This window comes from Haliotis rufescens, unplaced genomic scaffold, assembly GCF_023055435.1.
Source record: "Haliotis rufescens isolate VD_foot unplaced genomic scaffold, xgHalRufe1.0.p SCAF_10, whole genome shotgun sequence".
NCBI classification, from domain to species: Eukaryota; Metazoa; Mollusca; class Gastropoda; order Lepetellida; family Haliotidae; genus Haliotis; species Haliotis rufescens.
In genome coordinates, this window is record NW_025963780.1 from 10,191,971 (window position 1) to 10,210,005 (window position 18,035).

The following is an 18,035-nucleotide window of genomic DNA, read 5'->3' on the forward strand; positions in this document are numbered from 1 at the left end:
AGCATACAATGTACAGATCGGTGAAGTTTATCATGTGATAAATTACGTGATTTGCTAAAAACATGCTAATTATATGACTTTGAGTGAATGATGTTTATGACACCCACACGTTAGATTATTTGTGTATGCCCTTGCACCCAGTGTACATGTGAATTAACAAAACATTTGTCTTTAGAATTGTTGATAAATACATAAAGTAGCAGACACTTTGTAAGTTGTTCAAGCAAACTAGTAATGATGCATTAAGTATAATACCCTAAGCGTGCTGACTGGACATATGCTGGGAAACATTTTCGAAGCTCAATGTTTGTTGAACTATTTGCGAACATGCACTCCACAATTTGATAGCGGCCTACAAGATAAATATTTTTGCATGTATATTAATTACTTACCTAGTATAAAAACATGGGATGTCCATTGTGGAGAGTTCCACTGCATTTTTCTGCTTGAGATCCTTTCCTGGGTTCAGTTTGTAAATCTCGTCCATGACCGGGAAAAATCCATTTCCGACCATGGTCAACAATTGCGTACATGATGCAGTTTCGTTCTTTTCTTCAAGTTTGGTCGTATTACAGTACGCCGCTCTGTAAAAGTAACATAATGTCAAAGTGACAGCCATTGCAACTTGGTGCAGAAATTATAAACGCGATGATATTATTAAGATACTACAATTATATCATGGGGAAAGTTAATATGACACTGGTAAGACAATTACGATAATGCAATGATATCATAGTGAAATCTATTATGAAACTGGAAAGACTTTTAATATAATACAATGATAGCATAGTGAAATTAATTATGAAACTGGTAAACTAGTTAGATAATACAATATCATAGTGAAATTTATTAAGATACTGGTAAGACTATTAAGAACATACAATGATATCATAGTGAAATTTATTATGAAATTGTAAGACTATTGTGATAATAAAATTATATCACAGTGAATATAAAGCGTCAACGTCAAAACATAATCTCGATTATATGATGAAATTGACCCTATTGGGCGTAAGAGGCAAAAACAGTAATGGAAATTGTATGACTGGATCACTTAATATCCGTGTTGGTGTAAATGGTAAGCAGGTTATTATGAAACTGGTCAGGCTAGTATGATAACACAAATTATATCATTGTGAAAGTAATTATGTAAATGATGACACCCTTTCAGTTACAGAATCCCCTCATTCGGCATTTGCTGTTTGAAACGTTCAACTAATCAATTATTAATACTGAGTTGTGGGTTGGAGGTGTGGGGTTATATGGTTAAAATAAATAGCATACACCATTCAAACTCGATTATTGATATTTTTATATATTGTATCAACGATTACAATGTATAAGCTATAACTTCTATATAAAAAAGGAACGTTCTTCAAGCGATGAGCGAAGTAATTAACGAAGGCCTATAAACACCTTATCATTTAATGTATCTTATGTAAAGTTGTAAAGATGTATTGATAACTTATGAAGTATGTGAAGGGGCGGTAAACGTCAACTCGAGGTAAGCACCACGTCACACGTCCCGACCCGAGCAGCTGTCACCATTTTGAAAGCATTGTTTGCAGTTCTGACTGGCTGCCTTCAGTCGACCATGAGTCAACTGTCACATCGACAAACTGTCAAGCAGATTCTTCTTAAATGTCAAACTATTACAATTTTTATGTAAATTAAATGTCCATCAATTAGGGTTTTGTTCTGATTTGATTGAAGCAGAAAATGCAAGTTACCTTAGCTATTTTCTAGTTATTCTTTGTAAAGAAACCAATCCGAGTCGAACAGGTATTAGTTTGAACGCAATACATTGACAGTGTCTTGCAAATAAAGACCTATTGGGTGATCTACCGTTCCTGCCAAGGCTCCTGAACATGAACAGGGCTCCTACTGTAAGTAACATAGGCAAAAGTGGTTTGGTCACGACCATCAAAACACCTTATGCATTCACAGAACATATTTGAAAGTCTACAATGCCACATTACGAGGGGAAAAGCCATGGAAGCATGTTGGTAGGTATACGAACGTTGGGCACTTAAAAGTGTTTGAATTACAACTGTGTTTTTGTTCATAGTTTAGAAAAACCATGCTGTAAGCGTTAGAATTCTAAATCGTACGAATATTTTAACTTGCACATATCTTTATTATTCTTGTTTTGGAGATACTTCTTACAACAAAATAAAATGACGTCAGGCCACATGTATTGAAAGTAAAAAGATACTTACGAGGAAATCGCCGGTCCGGTTACCAATATCCATAGTATAATAGAGAGAAACGGGTTGAGGGAACGAGCCATGGCTCCCTTTGTTTTAGTCGATCTACGACTCGTTTGTCTTGTCAGCACTCCAATAGTCCAAGTTTTCGCAAGTACGGATAAATACACAGAAATGTATTTGGCACTGCACTCTTGGAGAAGAAGTCTCAGTTGATTAGTCCGCCTCTCTTTATTTTATACCTTCGTAAAATAACCACGTGACTTAACTTGGGACTATCAGCTACCTATTGAGTTGCGCCTATGCCATATTGATATTTTGTCATGTGCTCACCCTACCATTGGTTGATCGCAGTGGCAGCTACCACAGACATTGATTTGCTTTAACTAAAATTCCTAACAGCGCGTGAGCTGTTGTTCCTTGGGTAACATATGGCCGCTATGTTCACGAATTTATTTAGAAATATACAGACCTCAGCAGAAATTTGTCCACTCCTTACTTTTGACATTAATGCACTTTTCACGCTCTTTCTGCGTGCTAGGACCGTGATATCACGGCCATCTTGGAATCATTATAATGATATTGTACCGTGCGCATTTCTGCAAAACACATATTTATGTTTACTCAAGTATGTTATTGTGCTTATGTTGGGTGATTTTCATGCCTACCTTCCCTATGCACAATATCTACGCGTCGTTGACATAGAAGGGGTTGGGTGTGTGTGTGTGTGTGGTGTGTGTGTGTGTGTGGGGGGGGGGGGGGGGGGGGGGGGGGGGGGCGCCAACACTATGTGTACCGATCATCGTTATAAAGTGTATAAAAATAAGATGTAACATTAAAGCCTTGCACTCTGTGTGTAATTTTTCACATGGGGACTGTCAAGAGAAATTAGGTTCTACCATTACTGTAAATACTCATAAATAGTCCAATGTACATTGCAGAAAGAATATACTGATTATTACATTTCAAGTAAGAGCCAATACATTTGAAAACAAAAACATGAATATCGGGTACATGAGCAGCATTTTGAACACGTAAGCAGCATTATATTTAATGTGCTGGGCCCAGTCGTCTGATACACAGACTCTGTGCAGGGTCATAGGTGTGACAGCAACCTAAGGTGGTAGGTTTGAATCCAATAGCCCCCCTGGTTATGTTCCTTGGTTTGTCAGCATAATTGAAGTGCTCGTGGGATTCACTTCAGGCTTTTTAATTGTCAAACAGGGTGAAATATTGATTACATAACAAGTTGTACATCAACTACATCACTTTATCCTCGCTATTATGTGCACAAGACCGTGTTCCTTAACTGGCCAGAGCTTCACTGGTAAAGGGCTCAAGTCCTAGAAGTGACTCCGTTACCATCCTTCTTTAAGCAACATGACGGTGCTCATGATTTACAACATGGTGGTAAAGGTGACCCTGCGTCATTTTGTTAATGGGGGATTAGGTTCGACAAATAAGTAGTCATAGCACAATGGATTCAAGTCAACACCGCTTTGGTTAGCTGCTAACGTTAATTGAATAGTTTATATTAGTCTTACTGTTGGTGATTACAACTACTGCGACAAACTTTCACTTTTATACATTATCACTACACAGCCTAGACCTTGATAAAACATGAACTTCAGACTGCGGAGCAAGTCCGACTTTACACTCACACTACATAAATCATCCATGTCGTCCTGTACTGATATCTACTTACACAACCTTTTTATCATAACCTGACATCCATACGGTGTGGCCACAATATATTTATTATTGCTCTCCCAATAATGTTCCACAAGTTATTTCAATTTCGACCGAACCATGATGTGATTACTCCTATTCTCCTAACATGTTTCTTTACTTGTTTCCTTTTGACTCCCGTAGGATGCTATATCTCTTTTGTCGTTCCTACTTATAAGGCAAAATGCATGGCCCTGAAGCTGGGAACGATACATTTTAAGGCATGAACATGTATTCACAATTTACCAATGTATGTTGTTCATATAAACAAAGTGCATCTGTAGCACATGTGACTAAAAACAAAAGGTAAGCCAAGGCAAACCCTGTGACCTGCAAAAGATTGGGTACTGGTGTAAATTTTGTTGGTGAAATCCTACCTTCAAAAACGGTTTCTAAATTAAATAATAAATGACTTCAGTAAATAAAAGCACAAATCATTTCCAAAATGATAAGAAATCTCTGCAAAACACGTCCGTTGCAAGATTACAGCTGGATCATACGTACGTGTTTACGAATCACTATCAAAAAGTGATGAGTCTAAGTGTTCGCGAAAAGGTGGGACCCGTCACAACACATGCAACACCAAATGAAGTCTTCACCCGAAAAAACACGGGAACCCATAGTACAAGTGAAAAAAGTGAGTTGCATTGGACATCAATTAGGTCACTGATGGGTCAAAATGCCCTGAAAATATCTACCATAACAATATTTAAAGCCTGACTAAGACCTTGAATTGTTGTATACCTAAACATATTTTGAGCAAAAGTCTTATAACGTGCTTTGAAATATTCGTAGAAAGAGTGTGCTTGATTTACCTCAATAGTTGTAATATGTGGACACCAAAGGCTTGAGCTGATGTTATATTGCTCGACATAAAGGAAAAATGTACCATATCCCCCTTGGCATACAGAAAGCTTTTGTCACTCTGACTATGTGTGAATAGATCACGTTATTCTTTCATCTCTAGTTCAGGTGGATAAATCGGTAGAAGGGAACTGACTGTTTAGCGATTATTTTACGATCGCAGATCATCGCTATACATGAAGCTGAAATTAGACCCTTTGCCAATTTCCCGAATCTATCCGTTACAATTTTATTCAGAGTCGTACAACAATTTGCAATTGACATGATCAGGTCTGACTATGAACATTTCAAACTTTAAAGGGAACATCCATAACTTGTTGAAGTTGACCATCTATAGGACCTGCATAATGTAAAACAGAACGTTGTGTAAAAGATGTTCCTCAGAAAGCTTATTATTAAAGAGTAGTTTCATGGTGTAAACACTGATTTTCAGTGATCCATTCATATATTTTTCACAACTAGTTTGCCAATGGAATCTGTTTCGGCAGATAATCAAAACTGATATTCTCAGACGTTGACGTGTTTCATTCAATGTCATTTTTGCTTTTGAGTGAGTTAGGTGAGTGAGTATGGTTTTACGCCGCTTTAAGCAATATTCAAGTGATATCACGGTGGGGGACCACACTTGGGCTTCACACTTTGTACCCATGCGGGGAATCAAACCCGGGCCTTCGGCGTGACGAGCGAATGCTTTAATCACTAGGCTACCTTCAGGTAAAGACCATACCTTAAAACCTCTCTATTACGAACATGCGGAAACCAGGTCCCGATATCTAACCATTGTGCTGATGTTTTGCGGAACCATAAAGTCTTCAACGCTATAGCGACATAATGAATTTCCATTTATCGAGGTGTCATTGTATTTACAAACTAAGGGGGCACGGGTGGCCCAGTCGTCTCAGGCACCCCATTTCGCTGTGCAGAGTAGCGTCCCTTGGGCACGCCAGAAAGCTATGATTGTGGGTTCTAATCACGGTTCACCACGATTATGTTTCTAGGATTGTCAGCACCATACCCGTGCTCGTAGGTTTCCCCGAAGTGGTAAACTTCTCAGACCTGCATCACTTCGGGTTTTCCTCCCACATTAAGCTGACAAGCCGTGATATAACTGGAATACACGGCCTTAAACACAACTCACTCACTCACTCTACAAACTAAACCTAATTACAATGTCACTGAATATAACAATTTGAATAACTGTTGTTATCGATTTAAAAAAATATTATTTCGAAAAGTATATATTTAGAGGTTAACGACAAAATCCAATGCCATAACATGGGTCGCAACTATGACCATGATGGCACCCTTGTTCTCGGATTCGGTATGAACGAGTCGCATCACCGGCGTAACGGTTAACAGAGATCGATAATCACCTTTGTTAGTCACTCTCAGTAAATTTCAATTTCGGCACCATATTGCAAAGTCAATAAATATCGTTTAACTCTTGTACCAGGCGTTGTATAACTGTCGGACAGACTTGGTAGTGGAAAAATCAAATTGTTATCGGTACTAAGGCACAGTAAGCAAGTATGATTTTGAATCAAACCACTGTATAGTTAGCTCTGGGTGTGAAGACTAAAGAATCGTTTAAATAGTTACCTCTTTTCAGAAATACTATCGTTAAATCCCTAGTTAACTTGGCGAACCTCAAATCCCTTGCATATACATGTATATCCGTCATGAGTAGCTTAATAATGAACAATCATACATGTCAGTTTGTTCTCCAAACCCCTGGTTGACGGATATGCTCTTGGTTACCCCTTGAATTTCTTTATATAACTACCACAGCTGAAACCATGTGAATCTGTCATGTACTCTTCAATATGAAAAAGTCCACATTAACAGGTTTCTTGTTGAACCCATGATGGGTAAAGAGCCATGCATCTAACCGTACAGCGGGTTGAACTATAAATCACACAGGGGTTGCTTTGTGACAATACAGTGATACACAAAAGGCGTATTAGTCAAGATTCAATTCAAATGATCCAGGGGTATTTGCGTATGACGCCTTTGCATGTTTTATAGAAGACAAGGCTCTCTTCTTAAGGAACAAGTAAGTATCAACATTTAAATTTGTACATTCTTTTCAAATGTATTCTTTTCAATACCAATGTGTTGTTTGGAATAAAAGTATCGCTGTGTCAGCTTATTTCTTCTTGTTGAATTCCATTCAAAAAGGTCTTTCTAATTATCATGAGAATAGAGTTTCGAATTCGTTTGATACTTCGTGTCGGAAAGCAGGGATTTGCAGCTTTAGCAGGCCATTGATCGTTATGTATAGGAATGGGCGAGTCTTTTCATTGTCGCCATCTGTGACGACCGAGCCACGGTAAGCCAATACATCGACTGACAAGTGCGCTCTTTATTGCACTACTTCTGAAACTTTGCCATGTCAGTGCGTCGCTTATGAAACGATGCTTATGAAACATGTTTAGGTTGTACGACATCCAAATTGCAAACCTTCAAGTTGATGTTGTTGGTGTCATTATTGTATATTGATGGAGAAATTGGCATTTTCTACTAAAGTTTACTTTGTCATTATATATGTTGGTTTATGAATATTATCATAATGTTTCTAATGGTACATAAGAGTCGAAATAAATTTTGTTGTTCGTTTTATTTTTACAATTTGCACGCCACATTTACGGTTACCATGAAATAAAGAAAGTTTTTTTAATAAATAAGGGCAAACTATATAAATATCTATTATTGTTATTATTATGAAGATTGGGACAATTCATTGTTTCATTTTCATACGAAAACGATGAATTTACATAAATAGAAAACGTATTAGCAGTTTTCTGAAAGATGCTGATTTTCAGCAGTTGAGACTTACAAAAAAATCAATACATCAAAACTTTCTCAAGCAGATTTTGTATTAATCAAGGCATATATATATATATATATATATATATATATATATATATATATATATATATATATATATGTTGTAGGTGGCTGTCACATACTGCAATGAAACGATTGCAAAAGTGCTTCCTCTCTTTACATCAACAATGACACTCATATGAAAACTAGGCGACGGATACGAGGTAATGTTGATATCAGTTCATATACACAGAAAACTGCTACACTGAATCGATTTCTAGTTAAAATTATAGTTTATCTTCCATGTGTGGCGGACATGTGTGTATTCACATGATGCATTTATTTTTTCAGTATAAAACTGTTTTCTTGCTATTAATAATTGTATTAATCTGTATTCAGCTGATGGATTAATTCTGTCACAATTCGTTCAAACTATTAATGCTGACCTAGCTGTGTTCCCTCTTGAAACATTTAGCTCATACTTCTCAGCCTGTGAGTGAACACAGTGCACCATGCATTTCCATTGTAACACCTACTGTACTACTTTACTTAATCGATCATTCATCGGTGATAGAAGGAAGATAGCTTCACCAATGTTCGCCGCTCAAAGTTTCATGGGTTATAAATTCTTATATCGTCCATCATAAAATTCTTGCAGTCTTATGAGCGTGTATGATGGATTTTTCTTCTATCAATGCATGGGCATCTGTTACCTGCGAGAGAAATATCACCAGGAATATAGTTGCTCTAGCATGTCCCTGACTCTTATGAACGATGTTTACCTGTACTACATCGATGCCCACACCACCACAGCTGTCGACGTGAACAACGTCCCGTTTCTGAGTACCATTGATTATTCTGTCAACAAGCAAAGTGTCACCCTCCATTCTACAGGTATTGTGCTGAATCCACCTGGAGATTTTACCCAGTGAACGATTAGTACTCGTTGGGCATTAAATTTGATTATTTTCATTTGAATCTTCCATCTTATGTGATTCTTTAAAGTGTTTGGTGTTAACTGATGCGTCTGTTCACCATTTTGTGTCACAGTTTAATTGTTCAATATTAGTGAATACATTCGTATGATTTGTTAGTTATCGTGTGACGACGTTTACTAAAATATATATTCTGATGGTTTATAGCTTATGCCACAATCATGTTTTCAACAATGGTTGATGTTAATTAAACTGAATATATCGGAGAACTATAAACGAATAAAGTGTTGACGTTTCTATGGCATATCATATGATCAAATTTGTTAGGACGTACAAGGAAGATTAGCATCTTTAGCCCTGACTAAACTTCTTATTCTAGAGACTTGAGGCTAAATGATATCATAGCAGCAATCGTAGTGGTAGCAGTAGTAGTAGTAGGAGGAGGAGGAGAAGAAAAAGAAGGAGAAGAAAAGTAGTAGTAGTAGAAGTACTAGTAGTAGTAGTAGTAGTAGTAGTAGTAGTAGTAGTAGTAGTAGCTGTAGCAGTAGTAGTGGTAGTAGCAATAGTAGTAGTAGTCATAGTAGTATTCAGATTCGATTTCGTTCCAGTTATTAGACAACAAGCCTATATTATATGATTATATAAGTTAGCTACGCGATACATCGCAGAAGAACAATCAAGAACGAAGTGTGGTTTATTTCACGATAAAACATTGTTCTATCGTGACGTCATTTCTGAAGATTCGAACATGAGCTCGCAACTTGATGACTTCGTTTATTGGACGAGGGTCTTTTTGAGAGGGGAGTGTCTAGTGAGTTGTTCGCCATAGGTGTAGCTGGGCAACGTAGATAAACACGATGGCCGAACGATCGCATCCAAATGCGGGAGAGATATGACACTCGGTATTGGGGGAAAAGGTACAGGTAATCGACGTGAGGATTGTGAGAAAATGCGGGAAAAACCACCTGTGTATTAAATGGACTTGTCCGACACTGCTGAGATCGGATTCTATTGAGGAAGTCATCAATATTAATATACGGGTACATATTTATGAAGCTTTAAAATTGTATCATCCTTATAGTGCTGTACATAATGTTGATATGTCATGTAAGAAATAAACGTTGTCGTTGTTTATCGTACAATAAAACACTGCAGGCAGAATAAACCATGAGGGGCGTAACAATATATGCATTTAAGTAATACACAAACATCTTCACGCTTTTTCCACCTACGACAATATATTTAACCAGACAGGTTACTGTGTAAGTGTATTAAGCAGCATGTACATATGATGGTAGAATGTGCTTTCGAAGGTAAGAATAAAATAGGCATGCAATAGGAAATGGAATTGAGATACCTGAATAGGTATTACACACAATGGACACAGCGTCTCTGCAGGTGGAATCTGAAGTTGGCTCCATTCTTCTATCATCTAAATGTAATTTCAGCATTGACATTTACAAAGTGCTATACGGCAGGCATCAACATGCACAGATTAAAGGTATTTTTTTAGAATAATGACATAATTTAATACTTCTATAAAACGCTGCTTAATGTCCCAATTTATCTTTCAATGAGTGTTTATCAACGTTAACATATGCTTGAAAAACATGCTTCATAATCCTTCGTTTTCCTCTATCGAAGTTAAACCAAAACTAATAACAAAAAATTCTTGTTTGAAAGCCCAACAATCTATTCCCTCTTCTGCTAATTTAAACTGATATAAAGAAACATGTTTTAAGATGATATTGTCCTGTTGACGTATATATTCGCAAACCATAATTCGTAATTTGGAAATTTTGGTTAGCGGCCTAACTCGCCACTAGCGACAATATTTGTAAAATGTAAAAATAATTTGTAAAGAAGACAGTTGTCGCGATAACTGACATCCCTGCCGAACACTGAATAAACATTGAAAACAGACTGTGTTGCCATCTTGTAATGAAACACATGACTTCACTTTCTTATACATTTCGTAAAAAATAAAAATATTTTACCTTTTTCCAATCAAAAAAATGAATTTCCAAATCATAACTTAAATATAAAACAGACGCATCCAAACAGCTAAATCAAAATCAATTCTTCAAGTAGTAACTTCAACATAATTCTATTCTGGTTTGACAACTGACAGACAATATACATTTACACATTGTATGTATTTCACATTATTGTATAACTGACTCATGTACTATCACCAATGTGCGTTGAAACATCGAGTGTAATGACTTAAAGGAACACGTTTCTCAAACGTTTGTCTTTACAAATAAGCAGCAGAAGCTGACGTAATTCATAATTAACATATTGTTTTTAGTTTCAGCGAAATCAGTTAATAAGCTATCGTGTCACTGGATTGTCTTGTCCATAAATCACAGTCTCCTTTGCTTCAAGGCCGCCGTCGCATGGCAGGATTATTGCTGTGCGGTGTCAGGCAACAAAAGGTGCCTTTTTTATGCAGATTCTGTGGGGGGCAGGTGCTACCAAGTAGGGCAGGACTTGCTTACCCTTTTCGCGAACACCTGGTGTTATCACTTATTTTCAGTGATCCATTCATATAATTTCATCGCTTATTTTGATTTTTATGCACAATGGAATCTGTTTCGGTGACTCGTTATTCTCTGGCGTTAACTTTTTATATTTACTTATTCATTAATATTGGTACATGTAACTTTTTAGCGCTTTACAAAGATGAATGGTCAAGTGAAGAAAAATCACTAATACTGTTGTTGGTTGGTTGGTTGGCTGGTTGTTTAACGCCGCACTCAGCAATATTCCATCTATATGGCGGTGGTCTGTAATAATCGAGTCTGGACCAGACAATCCAGTAATTAATATAATGAGCATCGATCCACGCAATTGAGATCGATGACATGCATCAACCAAGTCAGCGAGCCTGACCACCCGATCCCGTTAGTCGCCTCTTAGACAAGCACAATCACCTTTTACGTCAAGCATAGGTTGCTGAAGACCTATTCCACCCCAAATCTTCACAGGTCACTAATACTGCATTTTTAACATCATAACATGTTCATGAAATTGTATTGTGGCTTCTAAAAGTGATACCTGCAACAGTTGTTTGGATCAGTTCAGCCATGTTGTTACGTAAGAATACTGACATATATAGTTCATGTTTGTTAACAGTTCTTAGTTAAAGGCCTTATAACAATGTCCTGTCTTTCGTTTTCATATATCAAACTTTTCGGAATGATAACACTTTTGTCGAATAAATTCCTTGAACTAAAACCATAGGGCGACGAGTTCTCAGAACAGCTTTAAAAACTACCTCTTAATCTTCATTATCGCTTTGGGGTTTTAGGTGTAAAATTAGGTAAATTATTATAATACACAAACCATACGTCCTAACACGTAAAAATTGAATATTGAAATCAAATTAGTGCATACATAAATAATTATTCGATATTGATCTTGTGTCAGGCATGTTTCTTGTTGAATCGATATTCTGGAGGCAGTTTTTTTATATTATACTTTTGGCTCTCTAAAATCCATAAATCCAATGATTTCAGTGAAAATTATCCCGTGAGCGATTCCGGTTAGAATTGTTATCCAGTAACATATGTTTTTAGTATAAAACGACTCACTGAATCGAGTGGTCAAGGTAGGTTTGACAGGCCTTTTAGGCTGGTCATAATGTCAATCCTTAGTTTGTCTGGTCAATACTCGTTTAACCGCGATACCACTTAGCGTTGTTCATGATTTCAGTTACTCAATTACTTACAAGCACGCCGTGATCTAGCTGGAATATTGCTGTATGTATCGTTACAAAAACATTCACCCATTCAATCAAGATGATTGCGAAAGATGACTTTAGAGAGATAAACTGGGCGGCAAAAGAAAGTATAGGTCGAGTTCCATGATCGATTAAAAAAATAACAAGAAGAGGTTTTGTTGTGAATTATAATATAATCTAGGGAGGGGTAACAAATGATTGATCAACCACAGTTTGAATGAAATTGTGCAATCACAGGTAATGTAAGCTCAAGGTAAACAATGGTGGGATAAGAAATTTCATTTTCAAAAGTTGTCTGAAATGTCACCAAAACATTGTCAGACACGCTACAAGTTCATTGTCGACACAGTTGCCTTCAACAGCGTGTATGACCTCCAGCTGTCTCAATGCATGCTGTGTTACGCCGCCTCATTAATGACGTCAGTCTTCTGATGACGTGGAGTGGAATCCGTTGCCACTCGTCTCTCAGGGCCTGCTGCAATTCTTGTCTGTTGACGGGAGGCTGATGGCGTGCTCTAATATCTGTCTGTCAAGATGGTCCCACAGATGTTCAATAGGATTCATATCGGGTGAGTGGGCAGGCCAGGGCAAAACGTCAACGTTCTACTGGTTTAGAAAGTTCCGAGTCAGTCTTGCAGTATGGGGCCTGGCATTGTCGTGCTGAAACAATGTCCCCTGCTGTTGGTTTTGTAAGAACAGAAGCACAACTGGCTGCAACACTTGGTCTCTGTACTGCACAGCGTTCAGGTTTCCCTGTATAATCACCAAATCAGTCTTCTGATCTCCACAAATACCGCCCCACACCATGACACCTCCCGCGCCGAATGGATGGACTTCTCGAATACACGCCGGAGCCAAACGTTCCCCTCTGTGTCGATAAACTCGTTCTCTGTCGTCATTTCGAAACAAGTTAAACCGACTTTCATCAGTAAACAGCACTCGACGCCAATTTCTCACTTGCCAGCGTCGAACCTGCCTCGCCCATCGCAGTCTCAGGCGTCGATGTTGAGCAGTCAGTACCATTCCTCGGAAAGGACGATACGCTCGGATTCCAGCAGCACGAAGTCGTCGTAGTACTGTACGTTGGCTAATGGGATGTCCAAACGCTGTTGCTGGCGTCCCCGTCGCCGTTACGAATCTGTTTCGCTGGTTAATGAGCCGTACCTAACCGTCTTCCAGTGGTGTTGTCACTCGGGGTCGACCGGTTCTAGGCCTGTCCTGTGTCCTCCCTGTCTGCCTGTACCGTTGAATCAGCCTTGCTACTGGCAATGGTGTACAACCAAACTATCCGGCAATTTGGACCTGTGTTGCCCCCATTTCGGCCATACTGATGTCTCTCTCTCTCTGCTCCTGTGACAGTCGTGGCATTTCTTTTGTGTGCTTTCATCACGTATGGTTATACACTGCAGACGAACGCATTTATACAGCTAACACGCACGTGCAGTTTATGCCATAGGCGGGAAACCTGTTTCACAATTTTTTTGTCGACACACGAGCGCCGTCAAAGGTGGCGCGTTCGGGTGAGGTTTTGGTTCCTGATCCTGGGCAGTCATATTCCCAATACCCACTTTCCACTAGTTATCGCTGTTTTTAGGAAAATATCAAATTGCCAACCTATACTTTCTTTTGCCGCTTAGTTTATCATTACTTGGGTCATATACTTCAATATTCTATATGAAAACCGCTGTTTATGAACGACAAATGAAACATAAGTGGAGGTTGGCTGTCCTACGTCATTGTTGGAGAAAAGTAAATTTGTGGAAAGCCCAAGGGTTTCTCCCAAGATGGAGGTTTTACACTTTCAACCAAACCCTCGTGGGAGTGTTTTAACTAACTTATGAACCGTCTAAATGCAAGAAATACCAGAAAGAATAAGAAATAATTGGGATACCTTATAACGAATCATATACAGTTGTCAAGGTATAAAGCGCAAGAGAAAAGACCACGTGCAGCATGGAGACAACTGAAGTCATGTCATGTAAAAATGAACACCCTTTCATCACTTGCCCTGGTTGCTCAGTGCTCATGAAATGTGAGGTTGCAGGTTCTCTTGAATAATGTCATGGAATTTTCATGTGATAATAATCAACATTAGATGCATATTAAAATGTTGTATATACAATTTAACAGTAAAGCAGGTTTTATAATTCAAATGTAAAACATCCAACTTGAAAGTAATACCTCTCACAAGGTACAAGGTACTATGATATAGCGTGATACCTACAACAATAGAGGCAAAAGTGGCAGTAGGTTCATAAAGCGTAAACTAATTTGTGGACAGACGATTATTGGTGCCCAGTGTTTGACAAGGGGCTTGGATGTGGGATGACCTATACCATTATGAGGGAACTGTCTGCATTGCCTAAATGTGTTGGACAAGATACGGGATGACTTAAGCCATTATTAAGGAACGGCATTGCCTACCTGATGTGTTGAACAGGATGTGGGACATACACAGGCATTTATTAGGAAATTCTAGTGCCTTACTGATGTGTTGAACAGGATGTGGGACATACACAGGCACTTATTAGGAAATTCTGGTGCCTTACTGATGTGTTGAACAGGATGTGGGACATACACAGGCACTTATTAGGAAATTCTAGTGCCTTACTGATGTGTTGAACAGGATGTGGGACATACACAGGCATTTATTAGAAAATATTTGTGCCTAACTGATGTGTTGAACAAGGTATGGGATGACTAAAAGCGGCATTTGCGGTAGGAACTACCGCGCTCTACGTAGGCAGAACTTATACGAGTGATCTGACAAGTCAATATGACGCCATGATAACATACACATTTCATTGGTTTATGCGTAAACGGGTGACGACATGCAAACACCCACGTCGGCCGTTTGATAACAAGAACGTAATCATAATGATAATAAATATCCATCCAACAATTCCAAGACTTTTCAGCAAACGCGTAGGCCTTTGATTTCAAAACATGTCATGTCGTCAACGCATTTTCATAATATGTTCCTGTGGATTCTGGCCTTGTATTCGAAATCCTTTGTGTCGTGATAAATATGAGCAGTTTTATGGAAACATTCAGCATGATAATTCACGGCACTAAACGTCATCCTGTGCACACTTTATTTGCAGTTTATGAATTACATTACTCAAATATCCACGACAATCGGCGATTTCAACAGTGTGGTTTCAAGTCGTGTTCGTCTGGCCGACATCTGGAATCTGGATGACAATGATCGTGAAAAACCTGGTAATGGTCAAAAATATTTTTATGTGATGAAAGTAGTTTTTTGTCGTTTTCGTCACATGTTTTCATTGCCCTGTAGCAATACCTTTTGGCAGAGACACCCTTGTGCGAAAGCTTCTCGTCCCAAGTCACTCCGTGAAACTTTTCGGGTCCCCGTGACCCAAAGTTTAGTTTCTTTTGATTCCTTTAGGGGCATTCCATCATTTGCATAAAGGTCATCCATACTGCTCATGTGTTTCTCATCTCCAACCTCAACCATAAAGAGAACGGGGGACGAAACAAAATACATATTGTTTTAAATTAAAACATGCCTTACAATAATAGAGTAAGCTATTTTATGACATTTTTTAAAAAAGGTTAAAAACGCTTGGTATTAGTCTATAATTTAATTAAGTCCCTTTGCTTCGGAAACGAAATTATAATAAGCAACTGAAAAAAGAAAAAGTAGACCTGGCTCTTTTATGACGACGGCTATTGTAGCAGTAATAGTTTATATCAGATCGGGGCACAATTTTCCACAGCTGCAGGCAAAATTGAGATACGGAAACGTTATAATTCACGTCGAAAATGAGACAACCTTACATACTTTGAGCAATGTTGAGATAAATATTTGTTCACACAATTAATTCTGTCATGTGCGTGAACATGGATTTCAACATTATTTTCATCAAGAATATGAATGTCGCCGGCTTCACGGATCGTCCTCATCTTCTCAACATGGCACCCATGAAGGTTCGTGTTAGAATAGGTTTTCAGCAACCCATACTTGTCAAAAAAGGCCACTATGCTTGTCGTAAGAGGCGACTATTAGGATCGGGTGGTCAAGCTCGCTGACTTGGTTGATGCATGTCATCGTATCCCAATTGTGTAGATCGATGCTCATTATATTAATCACTGGATTGTCTGGTCCAGACTCGATTATTTCCAGACCGCCGTCATGGAATTTAGGCGTTGAACAAACAAACAAACTAAGGCATGAACACATTTTTTTTATCTCCCAGCTCAAAGCAATGACAAACGTCAATTTTGCAACCCTGAATAGTTAGTGATGGATGCAGACGCTCAAACACGATCGATTCTATTTTAATGATAAAACTACAGAACATTTATTGCCTTATATCTAGATGCGGAGCCATTTGTGGAGCCATACAAGTTGATACGAAATTTTGATAGTCTTTGGTGATCTTGTTCATGTGCGGTTATGAAAAAGCTTCTCTCGACACTCGGTTGTGGTTACGTTGCCAGCCACTGTTCGAAACTGAAACACCACCACCTTGCGGGCTATTTATAGTCAGGCGGGGCTTTAAGCCATTATTAAAGAACTATTTTGACTGATTGATATGTTGGAGAAGTTATGCGATAACTTAAGCCGTTATAATGGAACCGTATTGCCTTTTTTATGTGTTAAAACATTATTAAGATACTGTATTGCCTAATTGATATGTTGGACAAGGTATGGGATTACTAAAACCCAACCTTGACTATAAATAGCCCGGAAGGAGGCAGTGTTTCAGTTTCGAAGAGTGACTGACAATGTAAACACAACCGAGTGTCGAGAAAAGTTTTTTGAAAACCCTGTAAATTATAGAGGTATTACGCTAACATCTTGCTAGTATGGAAGTTAGCACTATTATTTAATGCTATTCTTACACTTCAATACACACCTGCAGCCTATAGACACGGGGTAATTATATCTATTTAGAAGGGTAAAAAAGATGAATCAAACCCTGTAAATTATAGAGGTATTACGCTAACAAATGCCTGTTATTTTCCCGATATGTTGCAGTTTGGCTTTAGGAAGGAGCACGGTGCTGTTATGTCGCTATTTACCCTCATCGAATGTGTACAAAGTTATGTTAACAGGGGATCATGTATCTACACAGCATTTCTAGATAACGAGAAAGCTTTTGATCGAATATGGCACTCGGGTCTCTTTGTAAAACTCTATCATCTTGGTATTAGAGGTAAAATGTGGTCTCTGTTACATCACTGTTATACTTCCATGTATGCGTGTGTTCAGTATAAGCGCGAACAATCTGATGCATTTGCTGTTAGACAAGGTATAGGTCAGGGTAGAGTTATCTCAACTTGGCTTTTTCTTGTGTACATAAATGACCTCATAACTGAGCTTCGGCAGTTAGATGCAGGAATATTTATATATAATGTTAGTTTACCATGCGTGTTACTTGCTGATGATACTACTCTTATCAGTTACATCCCTAAAGGTCTGCAAACAGCCTTAGATACAGTTGTTAATTACGCATTAACTTATAATGCATCGAAAAGTACAATTGTTGTGTTTCATATAAAGAAGCAATTATTGTGTACGCATGCTTATCACTTTGGGGACTATGATATATGCAAAATATGCGGGGGTTGTTCTACAAAGTAATCTTTCTTTCACAAAAGCAGGGCGTACTATTAATTCTCTCCTCTCTGTTGGTCTAAATAGTAGTGACTTACATCAGTATGCCAGTATTGAGATATGGAAAAGAATTATCTTAACAACAA

The 18,035-nt window shown here is 38.2% G+C and overlaps 1 protein-coding gene across 1 annotated transcript in view; it reads right to left on the reverse strand.

Annotated features, from left to right (window-relative positions):
* LOC124116211 (mucin-16-like) overlaps positions 1 to 2,305 on the reverse strand; it is a 179,956-nt gene extending 177,651 nt beyond the window's left edge. Inside the window, exons 1-2 of the mRNA XM_048386754.1 lie at positions 2,220 to 2,305; positions 393 to 584 (exon numbers count right to left, since the gene is read on the reverse strand). Coding sequence (XP_048242711.1) covers positions 393 to 584; positions 2,220 to 2,290 — 263 coding nt within the window. The 5' untranslated portion in view covers positions 2,291 to 2,305. The remainder of the gene's footprint in view (positions 1 to 392; positions 585 to 2,219) is intronic.
* Positions 2,306 to 18,035: the final 15,730 nt, after the last annotated feature.